This window comes from Barbus barbus, assembly GCF_936440315.1.
Source record: "Barbus barbus genome assembly, chromosome: 17".
Taxonomy (NCBI): domain Eukaryota; kingdom Metazoa; phylum Chordata; class Actinopteri; order Cypriniformes; family Cyprinidae; genus Barbus; species Barbus barbus.
In genome coordinates, this window is record NC_136745.1 from 3629663 (window position 1) to 3648630 (window position 18968).

General features: G+C 40.2%; 1 protein-coding gene across 1 annotated transcript in view; it reads left to right on the plus strand.

Moving 5' to 3' along the window:
* Positions 1 to 18968, plus strand: part of LOC306883736 (neuroligin-3-like) — a 246146-nt gene that overhangs the window by 145951 nt on the left and 81227 nt on the right. The window contains exon 4 of the mRNA XM_079439168.1: positions 12148 to 12333. Within this exon, the coding sequence (XP_079295294.1) occupies positions 12148 to 12333 (186 nt within the window). The remainder of the gene's footprint in view (positions 1 to 12147; positions 12334 to 18968) is intronic.

Here is an 18968-nt window from a genome sequence, read left to right on the forward strand (position 1 = left end):
GGTGACTGATAACTTGACATTTTTGGGACATGGCATTTAAGTACTGAGCAATATTAATTAACATGTACTTTCTATATGAAGTGAAGTGACATACAGCCAAGTATGGTGACCCATACTCAGAATCCGTGCTCTGCATTTAACCCATCCAACGTACACACACACAGCAGTGAACACACACCCGGAGCAGTGGGCAGCCATTTATGCTGCGGCGCCCGGGGAGCAGTTGGGGGTTCAGTGCCTTGCTCAAGGGCACCTCAGTTGTGGTATTGAGGGTGGAGAGAGCGCTAGACATTCACTCCCCCCACCTACAATGCCTGCTGGCCCGAGACTCGAACCCGCAACCTTTGGATTATAAGTCTGACTCTCTAACCACGACTTCCCCAGACCTATATGGGTAGGGTAAGGATTAGGGTTTGGCTTAGGTTTACTTGCATGTAATTTAGCATAATGTATTGTTATTATAATAGTAAGTATAAGTAACGTGTAACAAGAGCACCTTAAAATAAAGTGTTACCCTCTATTTAAATGATATATTTAAAAACAAAATTAATAAATGCACATTTGAAAGAATTGTGTATTCAAGGTATAAGGAAAATATGGTTAAAATAATGTTATTATATTTCATTAGTTTTTACACATCTTGACATTATCATTAAAAGTTTTATCATTAAAAATTGCAAATTAAAAACGTATCAAACCAACATAAATAACACATCAATTCAAAACGGGAAGACACAATAGAATGAATGATAATGAATTTATGAAATTCTAACAAAGTGGACTTTTGAGTATGTAAAACATCTCAGTAATTCAGAGAAAAACAAGTCTCACCCCATATTTTCTCAGATGCCATTCATTGCATGCTTGAAGCACATAGGCTTCACATAGAAACATCTAAGTTGTGGTCTCTTCTTTTCCATCCCTCCGTCAGAAAGTGAGCAGAAATTAGATGTGAATGGGCCCCAGTGTTCAGAGAGCCTTAAAAACAGCTCTCTTGTTCTAGCTTCCCCCCAACTTCCCAGACTCATCACTGAAGCGCCAGTGAGTGTCTTTGAAGAGAGGAGTGTACAGTGATACAAATGGCAATCCCGCTCTTTCAGGGATGCACTCCCCGCCCCTGCCAAGCCCTTTTTCTTTTCAAATCCCATATTTTCCGGAATTCAGTGGCCTGACGGGGACCGGCGTGAGGGGGAGGTTGAGGGCTGGGAAGAAGGAATTGCTTCCCTGCAGTGAGGGGTGGGGGAATCCAGAATCCTTAAGGGAAGCTGGAACACATTGCCTCTTTATGTTTTTTGAGGGTGGCCTTCCCTTTCCCTTGTCATCCTCACCCCAGAGTCCCTCTATTCAGCCCTGGGGAGAGAATGGAGGGGGTTATGAGGCTGTCAAGGCTGTGATTGTGTAGCTTAGGTTTGGCAGGCGGGGATGGGAGACTGGCAGATAGTTCAGACACACAGACAGCCTTGTTAGCTGGCATCCACACTGAAGGAAAGAGAGGAAGACAGACTGGCTGATGTCAAACGCTACTAATCCATTGCATCATCCTCTTCCTCCCTTCCATATTGTCTTCCTCTATTGCTAACAAAGCATCTATCTTAAGCTCAGTAACGAGTATCATGTATTTTGGCTTCAGCTTCAGAGACATTAGAGGGATAGTTCAGAATCAGAATCCGAATCAGAATGAGCTTTATTGGCCAAGTATGTTTACACATACAAGGAATTTGTTGTAGTGACAGAAGCTCCACAGTGCAACAGAAAGGCAGCAACAGGACAGGACACAGATAATAAAAGAATAATATACAAATGACCAAATAGGCAATGTACAAAGCAGCAAAAACACAATATATAATATAGACAACTATGTATGTACAGGTCAAGTATGTGCAAATTAGAAATGAGAAAATAAAAATAAAATAAGTGAGTGTGGTGAATGGATAATGTATTATAGTTGTGTGTTCCACATTTATTGTTGAGTGTTCATGAGATGGATTGCCTGAGAGAAGAAACTGTTTCTGTGTCTGGTCGTTCTGGTTCTCAGAGCTCTGTAGCGTCGACCAGACGGTAACAGTTCAAAGAGGGAGTGTGCTGGGTGTGAGGGGTCCAGATTGATTTTACCAGTCCTTTTGCTCACTCTGGATGAGTACAGTTCTTGGAGAGTGGGGAGGGTTGTACCAATGATCCGCTCAGCAGTCCGGACTACCCTCCATAGTCTTCTGAGGTCAGATTTGGTAGCTGAGTTGAACCAGACAGTTATTGAAGTGCAGAAGATGGATTCAATGATGGCGGAGTAGAACTGTTTCAGGAAGTCCTGTGGCAGGTTGAACTTCCTCAGCTGGCGAAGAAAGTACAACCTCTGCTGGGCCTTTCTGACAATGGAATCTATGTGAATATCCCACTTCAGGTCCTGGGAGATGGTGGTGCCCAGGAATCTGAAGAGCAGTGGGGAGAGTACGCAGCCCTGAGGAGCTCCAGTGCTGATGGTTCGAGTGCTGGATGTGAATTTACCAAGCTTTACTAACTGCTGTCTGTCTTTCAGGAAGCTGTTGATCAACTGACAGACGGAGGTGGGGACGGAGAGCTGGGTTAGTTTATTCTGAAGGGTGTCTGGGATGATGGTGTTAAAAGCGGTGCTGAAGTCCACAAACAGGATCCTCACATAAGTCCCTGGTCTGTCCAGATGCTGCAGGATGAAGTGCAGTCCCATGTTGACTGCATCATCCACAGACCTGTTTGCTGTAGGCAAGCTGCAGGGGGTCCAGTGAGGGTCCAGTGATGTCCTTCAGATAAGCCAAAAGCAGTCTTTCAAATGATTTCATGGCTACAGATGTTAAAGCCACAGGTCTGTAGTCATTACGTCCAGTAATTTTGGGTTTCTTTGGGACGGGGATGATGGTGGAGCGTTTGAAGCAAGAGGGGACTTCACACAACTCCAGTGATCTGTTGAATATCTGTGTGAAGATGGGGGCCAGCTGATCAGCACAGGTTTTTAGGCAGGCTGGTGACACACCGTCTGGGCCTGATGCATTCCTTCTTTTGTTCTTCCTGAAGACCTGGCACACATCTTCTTCGCTGATTTAACCTGTTACCGTTCACCAGAGCGACGTCGCACTGAACGCTCTTTGTTTGCATGTGACATTGTTTTCTAATAGAATAAATGAAACGGGACAAAGTTAATCTTGACAAACTATATATCATTCTGAGGGTCTAAGCCTCAAGCATCGACGACAGATCGCTGTTTTTCGATTGAAAGCTTATAAGGAATGAGTGGCACAAATTTGCTACATTTGTGTAAGCAGTACACATCCAAACACGCAGAGTAAAAAAGCCGTACGTACCTTTATCATTGTAATAACGAGCCACAAACGCGTCCACTGCTGAAATCCCAGTTTAGTTAGAGAGGTAAGGGTCCACAGAACAACATCCCAGCAAGCACTTTTAGTCCAGCGAAACAATAACGTTGTAATAAGGATGAATATTCCTTTGTTTACGTTTCATTTCTTCAGAGAGTTATTGTTTGCGTCCGTTATGGAATAAATTACGCTCAAAAACAGCGTCTTGGTGGTAAAAAAACAGCACGGTGTTGCAGCATACGGTTTTACAAACATAATGAGACCGTCTACGGGAAAAAAAAGTCTCAGAAAAGCGGAATATAGATTATTTGAATTTGGCGCTCCCTCCTGCCGGCAGTGACGGACAGAACTGTCATCTGAGCGGGGCGTAACTTAGCAATCTGCTTTATCCATAAAAAAAACAGTTTTTTTTTTCTTCTACATTTTTTATATGTGTGTGTGTGTATTGTGTGGGGAATGTGGCCGTGTCTGCATGATTATAATATGTATGGACGCACATCAGCGTGTTTATTAGCGACTCTATGACGGCTATCATTGTGATTCATTGATCAGCTATTATTGATTATATGGCCCATCTGTTTGATTATCATCTGAATGGAAGCACATCAGCGTGTGATTACTGAGTGTATGACCATGTCTGGCAATATCACTTCACGTCTGGCAGTGATATTTATAATTGTAATAACGAATAACGAAGAATACTTCAGTATACATACTATATACAAAGCATTTTTTTTCTATTTTTTTTTCCTTTTTTATTACTCAAATAATTATTTTTGTATTTTTTAGTGCTCAAATAAATCTGTCTATTATTTTATAATTGAAAAACTATGCAGGAACATGTATAATGTCTAAAATAGCTTGTATAATTCTGCAATCCATTTGGTGGTTATTTTTCCTCAAACGGGGGGTGGGGGGACTATAAATAGTTTCAGAAAAAATATTGCAGGAATCTAATTTTTCATGGTATCTTCTTCAAATTTGAAATATGAACTCATGAGACACATGGCTTTCGATCCATTACTTTTCTGGATTGCTCCAGGACTTATTTCATGTATTTGTATATGAAATAAAAAAACATTCAGTGTGGAAAAATATTTTTCAAGGCACGTCAGTGGGGGTGAAGGTTAACAGGTTAAATTGTAAGTGTGGGGGAGAGGAGGGTTGCTGGAGGTGTTAATGGTTGTGTGGAGAGGTGTTCAGAGCGGGTGTGGGGTGATTTTCCAAAACGACAGTAAAACTCGTTCAAGTCATCTGCCAGGTGTTGATTCTCCACAGTACTGGGGGGATGATGTCTTGTAACTGGTGGTAACTTTCATTCCTTTCCACACTGAAGCAGGTTCACCAATAAATGAAAATACTGTCATAATTTACTCTCTCTCAAGACTTTCATTGATCTTTGATAGAAAAATTAAGACATTTTTAATATTCTCTCATAAAATGTTCCATCCTTTGAAAGTATATGCAATCAACATGTCAAGTTTCAACAAGAATAATGTTGTAAAAGAGATCCATATCAATTGAGTAGTTTAATCCAAGTCTTCTGAGGAGATGCAGTTGCTTTATATGATTAAGAGATACAATTTAGGCTTTTATTCACATATAAAAAATATTCTTAAACTAGCCAAGTACAACAGTACCCAGTTTTCCCATGGCAAACATTTTGAGTGTCAATTTGCAGTAAAATGTTATTATTTATAAATGTAGTGATGTATTGCGAAAAACATGGTGTGTCATCGCCCCCAGGCCCAGAGGGACCCTGGGAAGTTATGGCCATAAAAGAATTGTGTGTTTATTAATTTATTATATTCTTAATTTATTATAGATAATCTCCTAATATTCCTCTGAACATGCCAATAACAATACCAAAGATGGCATTGTTTGCCCTACGACCTGTCCACCATTTTGATTTATCACATAAACTGCTATAGCAACTTGCTTCAAGATTTTTTGCCAAATCGGAATGAAACCACTGAATTAATAATCTGGGTGATCAATTTATTTATTTGATATTATTAGGAGATGATCAAGATTTTTATTCTTTATGCCAAAGAAACACAGTTAAATATTTATTTGGAGCTAAATGGATATCACTATTAAATTGAATGAGATGTTTTCACTAAATATGACAGAATTGTGTAAGACCTCAGCCTGATACAGACCTCCAGAGATGGCAAATGGGAAAAAATTATTATATTGTTGCCATGAATTACCAATTTGTTCCTGCAACTACTACAACCTGAATGCTGGGACATTTTTTAAAATTGAATAAAATGAAAAATAAAAGACTTTCAAATCACTTGAGCCAATATTTTATTCACAATAGAACATAGATAGCATAACAAATGTTTAAACTGAGAAATTGTACACTTGTATCCACTAAATGAGCTAATTTCAAATTTGATGTCTGCTACAGGTCTCAAAAAAGTTGGCACGGGGGCAACAAAGGGCTGAAAAAGTAATACATTTTGAAAAGATTCAGCTGGGAGAACATCTAGCAACTAATTAAGTTAATTGACATCAGGGCTGTAACATGATTAGCTATAAAAGAGATGTCTTAGAGAGGCAGAGTCTCTCAGAAGTAAAGACGGGCAGAGTCTCTCCATATTGTGAAAGAGTTCATAAAAAGATTGTGGAATACTTTAAAAACAACATTCCTCAATGTCAAATTGCAAAGGCTTTGCAAATCTTATCATCTACAGTGCATAACATCATCAAAAGATTCAGAGAAACTGGAGAAATCTCTGTGCGTATGGGACAAGGCCAAAGACCTTTGTTGGATGCCCATGGTCTTCGGCCCTCAGACGACACTGCATCACTCATCGGCATGATTCTGTCATTGATATTACTAAATGGGGCCAGGAATACTTCCAGAAACCACTGTTGGTAAACACAATCCGCTGTGCCATCTGCAGATGCCAACTAAAGCTCTATTATGCAAAAAGGAAGCCATATGTGAACATGGTCCAGGAGCACTGTCGTGTCCTGTGGGCCAAGGCTCATTTAAAATGGACTGTTTCAAAGAGGAAAAGTGTTCTATGGTCAGACAAGTTCAAATTTGACTTTCTTGTTGGAAATCACGGACACCATGTCCTCCGGGCTAAAGAGGAAGGATCTCTGATGGTATGGGGGTGCATAAGTGCATACGATAAGGGCAGCTTGCATGTTTTGGAAGGCACTATTAATTATGAAAGGTATATAAAGGTTTTAGAGCAACATATGCTCCCCTCCAGATGACGTCTATTTCAGGGAAGGCCTTGTGTATTTCAACAGGACAATGCAAAACCACATACTGCAGCTATTATAACAGCATGGCTTAGTAATAGAAGAATCCAGGTGCCTGCAGTCCAGATCTTTCACCTATAGAGAACATTTGGCGCATAATAAAAATACGTCAAAGACGACCAGGAACTCTTCAGCAGCTGGAAACCCATATCAGGCAGGAATAGGACCAAATTCCAACACCAAAACTCCAGAAAACTCATAACCTCGATGCCCAGATATCTTCAGACTGTTTTGAAAATAAAAGGAGATGCTACACCATGGTAAACATGCCCCCGTCCCAACTATTTTGAGACCTATAGCAGGCATCAAATTTGAAATGAGCTCATTTTGTGCATAAAATTTGAAAAAAAATTCTCAGTTTAAAATTCTCTATTGTGAATAAAATATTGTCTCATGTGATTTTAAATTCTTTTAGTTGTCATTATATTAAAATTTAAAAAGCGTCCCAACATTTCTGGAATTCGGGTTGTAATACGTCAGCACGATTTACAAATTAGTTCCCTCATCATGAGCACATTTTACTACTTCGTTATGTAATTTTAGTGAAATCGTGGGTACATTTTACTAACACCTGTCAGCAATTTCATAAACCCATCATCCTTTTTGCGTAGTGAGAAATGATCTCTATTGCTGCTGTTATGAATAAATGGCAGGACTGTAACGGGGATATAGCCTGTCCAGAAAGAGGGTGCAAAATATACTATCCACAAATCATTCAACGAACAGAACGGATTAATAAATCATGCACACCATGTACTTAAAATGGTAAGCTCACGATTTTCTTCAAACGAGGTGACAAATTAGTACTGCAAATTGTGGGAACTAATTGTTAATTTGAGGTCATGATATATATATATATATATATATATATATATATATATATATATATATATATATATATATATATATATTTCTCTGCATGTCATTTCTGGGGCTCTATAGCCTAAAGACAGAAGAAGAAAGTAGCAGGACTGGGCAGCTTGTTGGTGCTATAGAACATCAAATCATGAAATTGGTTCTAACTATAGAACCACTGGTCCGATTGACCTTAAAATTAACATACAGTGTCTTTGTATGAGTTGCCATCACTGTCCATGATGACAGTTGTGTGTCTTGAGAAACATGGCCACTGTTCTGATGGCAACATGTCATGAAGGATCTTAGGCTGCATCTCTGCAATGCTTTGGCATATTGAGATTTTATATATAAAAAAAATAAAAAATAAGTGCAAAAGGGAAACTGAACAGAAACCAAACCGTGACATATATATATATATATATATATATATATATATATATATGTACCATTGTCCGCATTCCCTGACACTAGAATATATATATATATATTTCCCTTTTGCCCTTATTTGGTTTTTCCTGTCATTTGTTAATCATCGTTCATCCTGTTCACCTGTCTTGAGTTAATTATCTTGTTTCCTCATTTGGTTGTCCCTTTATAAGTCCTGAGTTCTCCCCTTTTCTTTTGTCTGATCTTAATGTTAAGTTAGTTTGCAAATGGTTACGTGTGTTGATGTTAAATAAAGATACTCCTTTTTTTCCTAGTCCTCGTTGTGCGCTCCTTGCTACAACCACATACCCATAACTATATATATATATATATATATATATACCATTGTACACATTCCCTGACACCAGAATAATGTTTTCAGTCATTATTTTTGCAGATAGTGACCTTGGCCCTGATAGATGCTACTTGCAGCTATATGTATTATTTCATTTATTTAGTTTTATGGGAAACAAGACAAACATACATTTGCAGAGTCTATAGTGCCATTCTATTATACAGTAGATGATTCTAAAAACAATAAGCATGTGATATTTTGGGCTCTTGAGAACACATGAAATGCAGAACCGAGTGGAATATTTTGATACTCCAAGCATGAGGCTTTCTGATAGGGTAGATGAACGGAGGGCGATGCATAGGATGGACAGCAGCATGCAATCCGCCTGACGGCTTTAGTGATGAAAGAAGATGAGGAAATCTCAGTGGGTTTGCTATATATTTGATGTGGTCATATTCCAGTGTCAGCTCCTGCCCGACTCCCACCAGCTCAATGTCATGTCATTGTTGCCGCATCGATCAATATCTGTGTGTGCGATTGAGCCAAAAAGTGTTTTACAGTGGTAGAATGTGAACGTGCGGGATTGGCCTGAGACAGAGCTCTCACCCTCTTTCAGTCTGCTTTGTGAACAAGAGCTATTGTTAAAAGCACCATGTAGATAAAACCGAAAACTCTGATAGGAGAGTCTGTGTTTCATCACCTTTAGTGATGTTAAGTACTACTGATATTGTAAGTCACCTTATTAGCTTTTTCTGCATACAATTGCCTGTGGAAAGCATATTCCATTCCCCAAAGGGATAATAATATTGTTAGGTATTGCATTATCGTCAAATGAACAAGTACCATCATCTCTAGAGGCCATATGTAATGCTGAAAATGTACAGACAGTGGATTACATTGGTGTGACAGTCCTGCACAACATAAACATGTGATGTAACAGGCAATAACAGATTGAAGCAAAAGCAAATATAATGGCTCGTCCAACCTCAGTATGACCCCAGTGGTTTGTAAATTCTACAACAACCATGTATAAAAGCCATGATGCATAAAAAACATCTTTATATAATCTTAATTGCTTTCCAAAGAAAACATTGGCTACCACATTTCCAATTAAAATACATCCACAAACCATGGAGAATATATTTTTAAATGTAGCCTGTGGGTTTGTTTGCTTCGTCTTCTGTAATAGTTCTGGATCTTGTTTCAACTTATCATGTACACCCCTAATTTAAATAGAATCATTTTCAGTCAAAGTCATCCCTACAATTGTTTTTAAGACCATTTGTTGTGTTTTTATGTAAAATGTATAACAAATGAATAATAATAACAATAAAACAAATGTCAAAAGTATTATAAAATAATTAAATAAAATTGTGTAATTAAAAACCATATTCATAATTATGTTATAAAGTATGCCAAAGGCATTTCATTGTAATGGGATGTTGCCAAAAAAAAAAAAAAAAAGAATGAAGTGAAATATGGCCAAGTATGGTGACCCATACTCGGAATTCGTGCTCTGCAGTTAACCCATCCAAAGTGCACACACACAGCAGTGAACACACACACACCGTGAACACACACCCGGAGTGGCCAGCCATTTATGCTGCGGCGCCCGGGGAGCAGTTGGGGGTTCGGTGCCTTGCTCAAGGGCACCTCAGTCGTGGTATTGAGGGTGGAGAGAGCGCTGGACATTCACTCCCCCCACCTACAATCCCTGCCGGCCCGAGACTCGAACCCGCAACCTTTGGATTACGAGTCCGACTCGCTAACCATTAGGCCACGACTTCCCGCATAGAATACAAGAGGTTTTACATGTGCATTATTGCTATTATTGTATTTTTGTATAATTTATTGTAAAATTCTATAACTGATTAATCTAATTTTGGTTTTCAAATTGCTGCTCTTTTACACCTCTAGTTGCATGCTTGGGTGAGGTCTCACATCTCACTCCCAGCGAATAATCGCATGTTTGGTTGTGCTCATTAACAAGCATTTGAGAAGCAAAATGCAGCGGAGTGTTTTGCATGAATATAAGTGAATTAACTCGCATTTGATTTGGCGTGCGGCTCTACGTCAATATAAAGTGACATAATGAAGTGCAGAATGTCTGCCAATGCCCTTGAGATGTTCAGGAAAGCTGCTCTCTTTAAACCTATTTCCTTTAACTGTGCACGCTCCTCTGTACAGGAAGCAGCCTTTCAAAAAACATGCTTTATTTTATATGCTAATACATTACATGCTGTTTAATTGATTTGTTCCTGATGAAAGCACAATAAAAATGGATTTGGGGAACAACATGGTGAACCTTCCTTTCCGTCCATGCAGGAACAGCACTCTCTTTACATTACAGTCGTTTGCTGATATAAAGAGGTATTTTTTCCGCTGTCCATCGAGTGTGCTAACATGCTAATGTTAAGCTGTGTTCAAAAATAAGGCAGCTGCCTCGCTTGTGTTTTTGTATAAAGATACCTCCCAAGGAAATTCAATCCAAGCAAATGTTTTGAGTACAACACTTATTTATTGGAGGAAATGGAATCACAAATTCATTTATTTCTTTCAACTGCTTCATAAGATGGCACTTTTATTCGTTTTACCAAGTGAAAGATACATTAAAGATAAAACCAGATGAAGGCAACTGAGCAGACCGGAGGATCAAATATTGAATTCGGACATGCTTCCTACTTTCTAGCTTTCAGACACTGCTATAGCAAATTGAGATTACATGCAATTCGTCTGTCAATATAGCTGATATTACCCATCATTCATCGGTTCCTTAATTGTAGAGAGAAATTCTGTTCGATTGTAATGCTCTTCTGCTTTATTTGATCACCATGTTGACCATTTGCCACGATCAATGTAGCACATTCTATAAAATAATATAATTTACACATGGTGTAGCACTACATTTTGTGCCTGCTTAAACTGAATTGTAAGTGGTTAGTGAATAAGAAGCAAGGGTTTGCACCGAAATGCTGCATGCTAAAGTCGCACAGCTGTTTAGTGAATCCCCTCTTATCGCTCTCGCCCACTCTCGCCGTCTCTCCTTTTCTCTCACATATGCACGAAGACAGTGCCACACATGTTAACAACAGCCCTGCAATTTGAGGCTTCCCCTCTAGAGATGTCAGGTTGTCAAAGCTAACCATCCAGTGTCGGAGTGAAGACAGGAAGCAATCCAGATAAAACATTTAACCTCTATGTATCAGGAAATTCATTTCCCTGTTAGCAGTGCTAATAATAGCTCTACTGGGAGGCAGCATGTTGATGAACATCGTTTCAGTCTTGTTTCTCTATTCCCTGCTAGGAAATCTAGAAATTCTGGTTGAGCACAAATATTGTTCAATGCACTATCAATACAGCGTTCTCCATTTGCTTTTATTATTTGGTAATTTTGCATGTTTTTCTTGAGATGTCCTTCAAAGGCAGAACACTATCATTTCTACTATTTTTCTTTTTTTATTATTTATATTAACATTTGTTAAAATTACAATGCAATTAAAAGTGAATGGTTGTGTTTGCAAGGCAGTGCTAAGCACTTGCCAAGGTATATGGAGAAATTAAGTGCATTGCTGTGCAGTTTCTTTTAAGCTTTTAAAGCCAAAAGAGATCAAAAGAGACCTTCCATGATATTCTGGTTTCAAGATATGCCTTGTGTGTCTCATTCAAATTGAGTCTATAGTTTTTTTTTTACTAATTTTATCATCTACCAAGCAAAATGTCAGATTGCTCGAAAAATTAGCAGCACACCTCTATTCACTGCGCTGCACAGTGTGAAGTATCGTCCATTGTCCATTGCAATGTCTAAAGTCCACTCCAAAAAACAATGTGAGACCAATTAAGAAGTTTAAATCTATGAGTTTGTTTGACAAGAGCCTTAAGAAGGATCCCCAGGTGTTACAGGTTCTCTTAACACTATGTGCCCTCACTCTATTACAGGCTTCCTCAGCACAGGAGACCAGGCTGCTAAAGGGAATTATGGCGTTTTGGATCAGATCCAGGCTCTGCGCTGGATAAGTGAGAATATTGGCTATTTCGGCGGTGATTCCAACCGCATCACAGTTTTTGGATCAGGAATCGGTGCCTCTTGTGTGAGCCTTCTGACCCTGTCCCACCATTCTGAAGGTAAGAGAACTTTTCATTCCACAGAAGAAAAAGAAAAGTCTTTGTCAAATTAAAATCCCCTTAATACTCTACATAATGATCTTTGCATCACAATGCAAAGGACTTAAAAAAAGTAATATTGTGAATTAAATGCTTAAGCTCTTTCCATGGATAACTGTCAATTAACTGTTGTGAGTCATCACTTAGTTTTTAAAAAAAGAATGAAAAATCCATTAACAGTAGTAAATTATTAATACATGTATACATACAATTGTTATTTTCAAAGATTGTTATAAAGGATTACTTTAAAAAGTATTTACAGTAGATATTCATAGATAAGCTATCACAATATAATTAACAACCACAAAAAAATATATAAAGAGTAATATAAGGAATAACACTATAACAGAATAACACATTATAAAGAACAACTGTAACACTTCAATCCATATCATAAACATGTAGACTCGTAAATAAGCATGTAAATCTGGTTATTTATGCAGAAGCAAACAGAGAGAGACATGGACAAGACATGATCTAGCAGTTCATTTACACAGAAATAACTGAATCCATTGGACTTACAAGAGTAACCAGAAGTTCCTCCACCAAAAAGCCCTTTTTTATTTATTCTATTTGCAAACGGAGGCAAACTGAATCAAAATGATCTTGTAATCAACAGTACAAAGTCAAAATATGTTATTCCTATGATTGTTATCAATGCTTCCACACAACTGATATGAGCAAAAGTGTTGTATTTACTTATTTATGGTTGACTAAACTGTTTAGCATGTGTGCTATAAACTCATGGTGGACAATATAAATGAAAGACGTGTTGCAGATGTGTTTCTTTTCTGTTGACGATCTGTTTAAGATTTTGCATAAAACACCAAAGTGCTTTTAACTGATGTCAGCAATGATGGACGGTCAGCCGGCAATGAATTGCAAACAAAGTGTGTAAATTAACATGCATAGACATTTATGTATTTATGCAGCCATAAACAGGCAGCGGTTTTTCACAGGACTTACCAAGGTTACATTTATCATCTTGAACCATATCATTGTGGCGGACGCTATACATTATGTAAATCGAAAACAGATTCCCAAGAGCCTTTTGTGATATCTGAGACATAATTATAGAAAAGTCAATTGGTTTTGTGAGTTACCATGACATCCTAATTAACTGTTAAACTTGAGTATGTTCAATCATAAAACAAATGTTCAGAATCATGAGACAAATATTTACTGAATCAACTCCTTTGAGATAAATATGTGCAAGCAACACATACAGTACATTATAAAGATAAACATTCTGTTTGTAGTGTTCGTGACATTGTACATGTTGAGATACAAGCAATTGATATTATCTGTCAGAGACTGTTGTAAAGGAAGCCACTGTAATGCTTTCACTCTTTTTTTCTATATAGATTGAAAGTTGTGTCTGGCTTTCTCTATTAAGCAATCATTGAAGTTTCAGATAAGTTCTTGGGTTGTTTCTACACTTCGCTTCCTGCCATGAATAATTTTGCGCATTTGTTTGCATTCTCCAGATTGCGTCAATGCGTCATTAATTGCTATGATTTACTTTGATTTTGGATAGATTTACTTTACCATAAATGCATTTTCTATTCACATATTCCATATTGCCAGGCTTCATGTAGCATGTTATTATACCGTCACATCAACTGCCTCATTCCTTTCTCAGTAAATTGGATATTACCAATGCTGATGTTTCCTCTTAATAGAAGTATATTCTCTACTTGGTTTGATGAGATAAAAAAGCAGTACTGGGGGAGCTGGGTTTTACTGACAGCCTCTATAAACTATCAGGATCTTTAAAAATTGAAACAGGAATCCTGCTATTGCAAAAAGTGGTACTCGCCGCAAGTGCTACCAATATCAGTCAGCTAGCTCTGCAATACTTCTCAAAGCTGTGATTTTAGCCATCACAGCAAGGGAAAGGAAAAGGATTACCAAATGGTAATGGCGAGGCTTAGAGGAATGCAGTAGTAAAGAATCCATTTACTCTTTTATAAAAAGTAGATGTCATCACAACTTGAAGATTGAGAAATGCAGTTGCTTTGGTCAAAGCTATATAGTGCTTATTAGTGCAACAAAGTACTACAGTTTAGACTAAGGCATGGGAGACAAGTGAAGAAACATGTTTAATAAAGTGCTTGTGTACCATTAGTGAGAAAGATATCAAGGTGGTTAAAAGCTCATCATGTACACTCTGGAGATGATGATGGAAGGGTTTCAACTTATTTTTGGTTGATAACCTGATAAGCAAATCTATGTAAAAGTGTTTTAATCTACAAATAATTGTATGTAATTTTAAGGAACATCTTAGCAATGCTCTCGCAGTTCATCCAAAGGAAAAATACAATTGCTTGGCAAGATATGTGTGCTCTTTGAATGTTGATTGTTCTGCTAATTGGAAAAAGACACAATTGCCCTTTGAGTAAAGCAAAGAACTTCTGATGAAATGGATTTCATGCACTGTCCAGCTATTGGTCAGGGCAAATCTGAGGCTGAAATCCCACTGCACACTGCTGGTGAATCCCACCCACAGTGCAAGAGACATTCACATTTCCCCTGACCCTGATCCCCAGGAAAACACAATTACTTGAATCCCATTATCTGAAATACCATAGGCCCGGATCAAAAAAGCACTTCAGCTCCATCCTCGCAGTGCAGTGTGAGAGATCGAGTGTGATGCTTGCTTGGCAAGTGTGTGTATTTGTGGTGGTGTTAATGAGGCCACTGTGACCTGTCTCCTCCTTGCAGTCTGGCTCATCATCTTATGGGGCCTGCTGCTCCCACATGGAGCTCGCCCTGTCTGGGCGTGTGGCAGGCCAGGAAAGAGGGCTTCATCTATCAGCCCACTCCACCGCAGGAGTTAGCCTGCCCGCCAGGCCCCTGCTGCGGAATGGATTACAGATGCATCCCACTGTCCTCCTCCATCATCAAGTTTAAGGGCAATCATCTACCTTGCTGCTTTGATGGAAATGGGGACCTTACGTAAAGGGAGAGAACATACATGGTTTGGTTTTATTTTTGTGTTTGGAATTTTTGTGATATAAAGCTTGAATGTGATCACATGATCTTCCATCCATCTGTAAGCATTCCCATAATGCGATATGCGCAAGTGGGAGATTGTTTCTGGATCAGCATCCTTTATTGGTCCTGGAACAACTTTCCTCTGGTAGGTTTAGGGCAGGGTGACTGGTCTTGCACCTGAAAGGCCACCTTCCGACAGAGTTTAGCTCAAACTCTAATTAAACACTCTTGAACCAGCTAATTATGGTCTTCAGGATTACTCAAAACTTCTTATGCAGGTGTGTTGGAGCAGGTAAAGGCTAAAAATCTATAAAAAAGATGGCCCTCCAGAAGCAAGTTTGGACAGCCCTGGTTTAGTGTTTTTGCTAGAGTCAACCACCTATACATTGTGATATCTACACCTTTAGAGTCAGGGCCAGGATTTGCAAAGACATAACTACCAACCAATCACTGCTGTCAGGTTTTAGGCGTAGGGCTGAGGCAGGGGTGTTCAGATTTCACACACCTGATCCTCATATCGCGAACCAAGCTAACCAAGATCCTCAGGACCGACAGGTGTGTTGAAGCAGAATGGAGCTAAACTCTATAGAAAGTTGGCTTTTTAAGACTAGAATTGGAATACTGTAGCACAGTGGTGTGCACGGGGGGAGGGCTCGAGCCCCTGCCCCTTTGAGGTCCGACGCTAAAGTACCCTTTTGGTCCGGTGCCCCCGGTCTGCTATTTCTGCCGAGGGTAGGGGTGTGCGATATGACGATTTTTGATCGTAGACGATAAAAATGGCTCCACGATCTGCTTTTGAAGAAATAGCATAGTATCGTGCAACAGCGCACATTCTATCAGCTGCAGTTCTGCTGCCTCCGGCTCAATATACTGTACAACACCACATGCATTCACTTCAATGTTAACTCAGCGGTAGAGTTACGCTCTCGGGAAATTGCACTTATTCACAATCGCAAAAGTACATTATCTGCATCTACTTTAAAGCCTTACTGGTTAAACATTTAATTTGTGTGCTGTTCTGATGAGCGCCTTTTTCTGAGCAAATACACCCAAATCGCGCTAAATAAAAAGCCCGTCAAACAGCGCCTGATTACTCAACTAAGTTATGCTATGTGCTAATACTGTCGAAACACACAAGGTTTATGTAGACAGTTGGTTATGTCTAAAATTTAAGTAAACAGCTGAGAGAAACGGATGCGTGCCTGTATATGAGATGCGTGCAGGTCTTAAAGGGACAGTAGGCTAAACATGCTGCCGACTGTAATTAAATTAATTTGCAGTCGTGGCCTAATGGATAGAGAGTCGGACTTGTAACCCGAAGGTCGTCGGTTCGAGTCTCAGGTCTGGCAGGGATTGTAGGTAGGGGGAGTGAATAACCAGCACTCTCTCCACCCCCAAGCAGTTGGGGGTTCGGTGAGAGCACCGAACCCCCAACTGCTACCCGGGTGCTGCAGCATTGGCTGCCCACTGCTCCGGGTGTATGTTCACTACTGTGTGTACACTTGGATGGGTTAAATGCAGAGCACAAATTCCGAGTATGGGTCACCATACTTGGCCACACACCACTTCCCTTTCCTTTCCCTTTCCTTAAAGGGATAGTTCACCCATTTCTGCCATTATTTTTCACTCACATGTTGTCCCAAACCTGTATTAATTTCTTTCTTGTGCTGAACACAAAAGAAGATATTTTGAAGAATCTGGGTAACCAAACAGTCACTGGTCCACCTTGACTTTAACAGTAGGAAAAAAAATACTATGGAAGTCACTGTGGACGAGCAACTGTTTGGTTTTTCACATTCTTCAAAATAGTGTTTAGTCAAGTCAGGTCAAGTCAAGTCTGCTTTATTGTCAATTCTTCCACATGTACGGCACATACATACAGAGAATTGAAATTGCGTTACTCTCAGACCCTTGGTGCATACAGTTAACATTTAAGACACTGATAGTAGACGTTCAAATACAGATAAATACAGTTTAAACATATGTACATACAACTATACAGATATGCAAATGAGGACATTGTAGAAAAATAAAGAAAGAGATAGATAAAGTGGCATAAGGCACATGGCAGATAGAGTGCAAACCAGTTAAATAAAACAAAACTGGGCAGATATATGTATAGTGCAAGAAGAGCTTATCAGTCTGTTAAAGTAACAAAAGAATAGTCTTTTTTATCAGAATATCCGAAGAGGTAGTTTGCAGTCAATGCTGGATGAGGTAGTGATCAGTCCAATGCTGTACAAATGACAGGTGCTGGTCACAGTTTTTAAGTGGGTGGGGGGGTGGAAGGTCCTGGGGATGTGGGGAGCTGGGGGGAGGGGGGGGGGGGGGGGGTTGTAGTATCAAAGTTCAGTGTTGCATGGGGTAAAAGAGGGGACGGGGGGCAAGGACGGGAGGGAGTTCAGCTTCCTGACAGCCTGATGTATGAAGCTGTCCTTCAGTCTGCTGGTCCTCGCCTGGAGACTCCACAGTCTCCTCCCTGATGGCAGCAGACTGAAGAAGCTGTGTGTCGGGTGGGTGGGATCACCTGCAATGCGGAGGGCTTTGCGGGTGAGACGGGTGCTGTAGATGTCCTGGAGGGAGGGGAGAGAGACACCAACGATCTTCTCAGCTGCTCTCACTATGCGTTGAAGTGACTTGCGGCAGGATGCGTTGCAAGCGCCATACTACACAGTGATGCAGCTAGTTAGGATGCTGTCGATCGTGCCTCTGTAGAAGGTGCACATGATGGGGGCCGGGGCTCTGGCTCTTCTAAGTTTGCGGAGGAAGTAGAGTCGCTGATGTGCTTTCTTGGCCAGTGCTACAGTGTTGTTAGTCCAGGAGAGGTCCTCTGTGATGTGCACACCCAGGAACTTGGTGCTGCTCACTCTCTCCACAGTTGCACCCTTGATGGTCAGAGGGGCATGCTGAGTGTGTACTCTCCTGAAGTCAACAACAATCTCCTTCGTCTTCTCCACATTCAGAGAGAGATTGTTGTCACTGTACCACCCGGCCAGGCGGCTCACCTCGCTCCTGTAGTTTGTCTCATCTCTGTTGCTAATGAGACCCACCACAGTCGTGTCATCCGCAATCTAATGAAAAGGTTGGAGTTGTGTGACGGTGTGCAGTCGTGGGTCAGCAGAGTGAAGAGGAGGGGGCTCACCACACATCCTTGGGGGGCCCCAGTGTTCAGTGTGATGGTGCTGGATGTGTTAATGCCGACCCGTACTGCCTGAGGTCTCCCGGTCAGGAAGTCCAACAGCCAGTTGCACAGAGAGGTGTTGAGCCCCAGCTGGACCAGTTTGTGAGTGAGCTGTTGAGGGATGATTGTGTTGAATGCTGAACTGAAGTCAATGAACAGCATCCTGACATATGTGTCTTTTTTGTCCAGATGTGCGAGGGCTGGGTGGAGGGCAGTGGCGATGGCATCTTCGGTCGAGCGGTTGGACCTATATGCAAATTGGAAGGGGTCCAGGGAGGGGGGGGGACAGACTTGATGTGGTGCATGACTAGCCATTCAAAGCACTTCATGAGAATTGGAGCAATTGCGACTGGACGGTAGTCATTGAAGCAGGATGGAGATGACTTCTTCGGGACTGGAATGATGGTGGTAGCTTTGA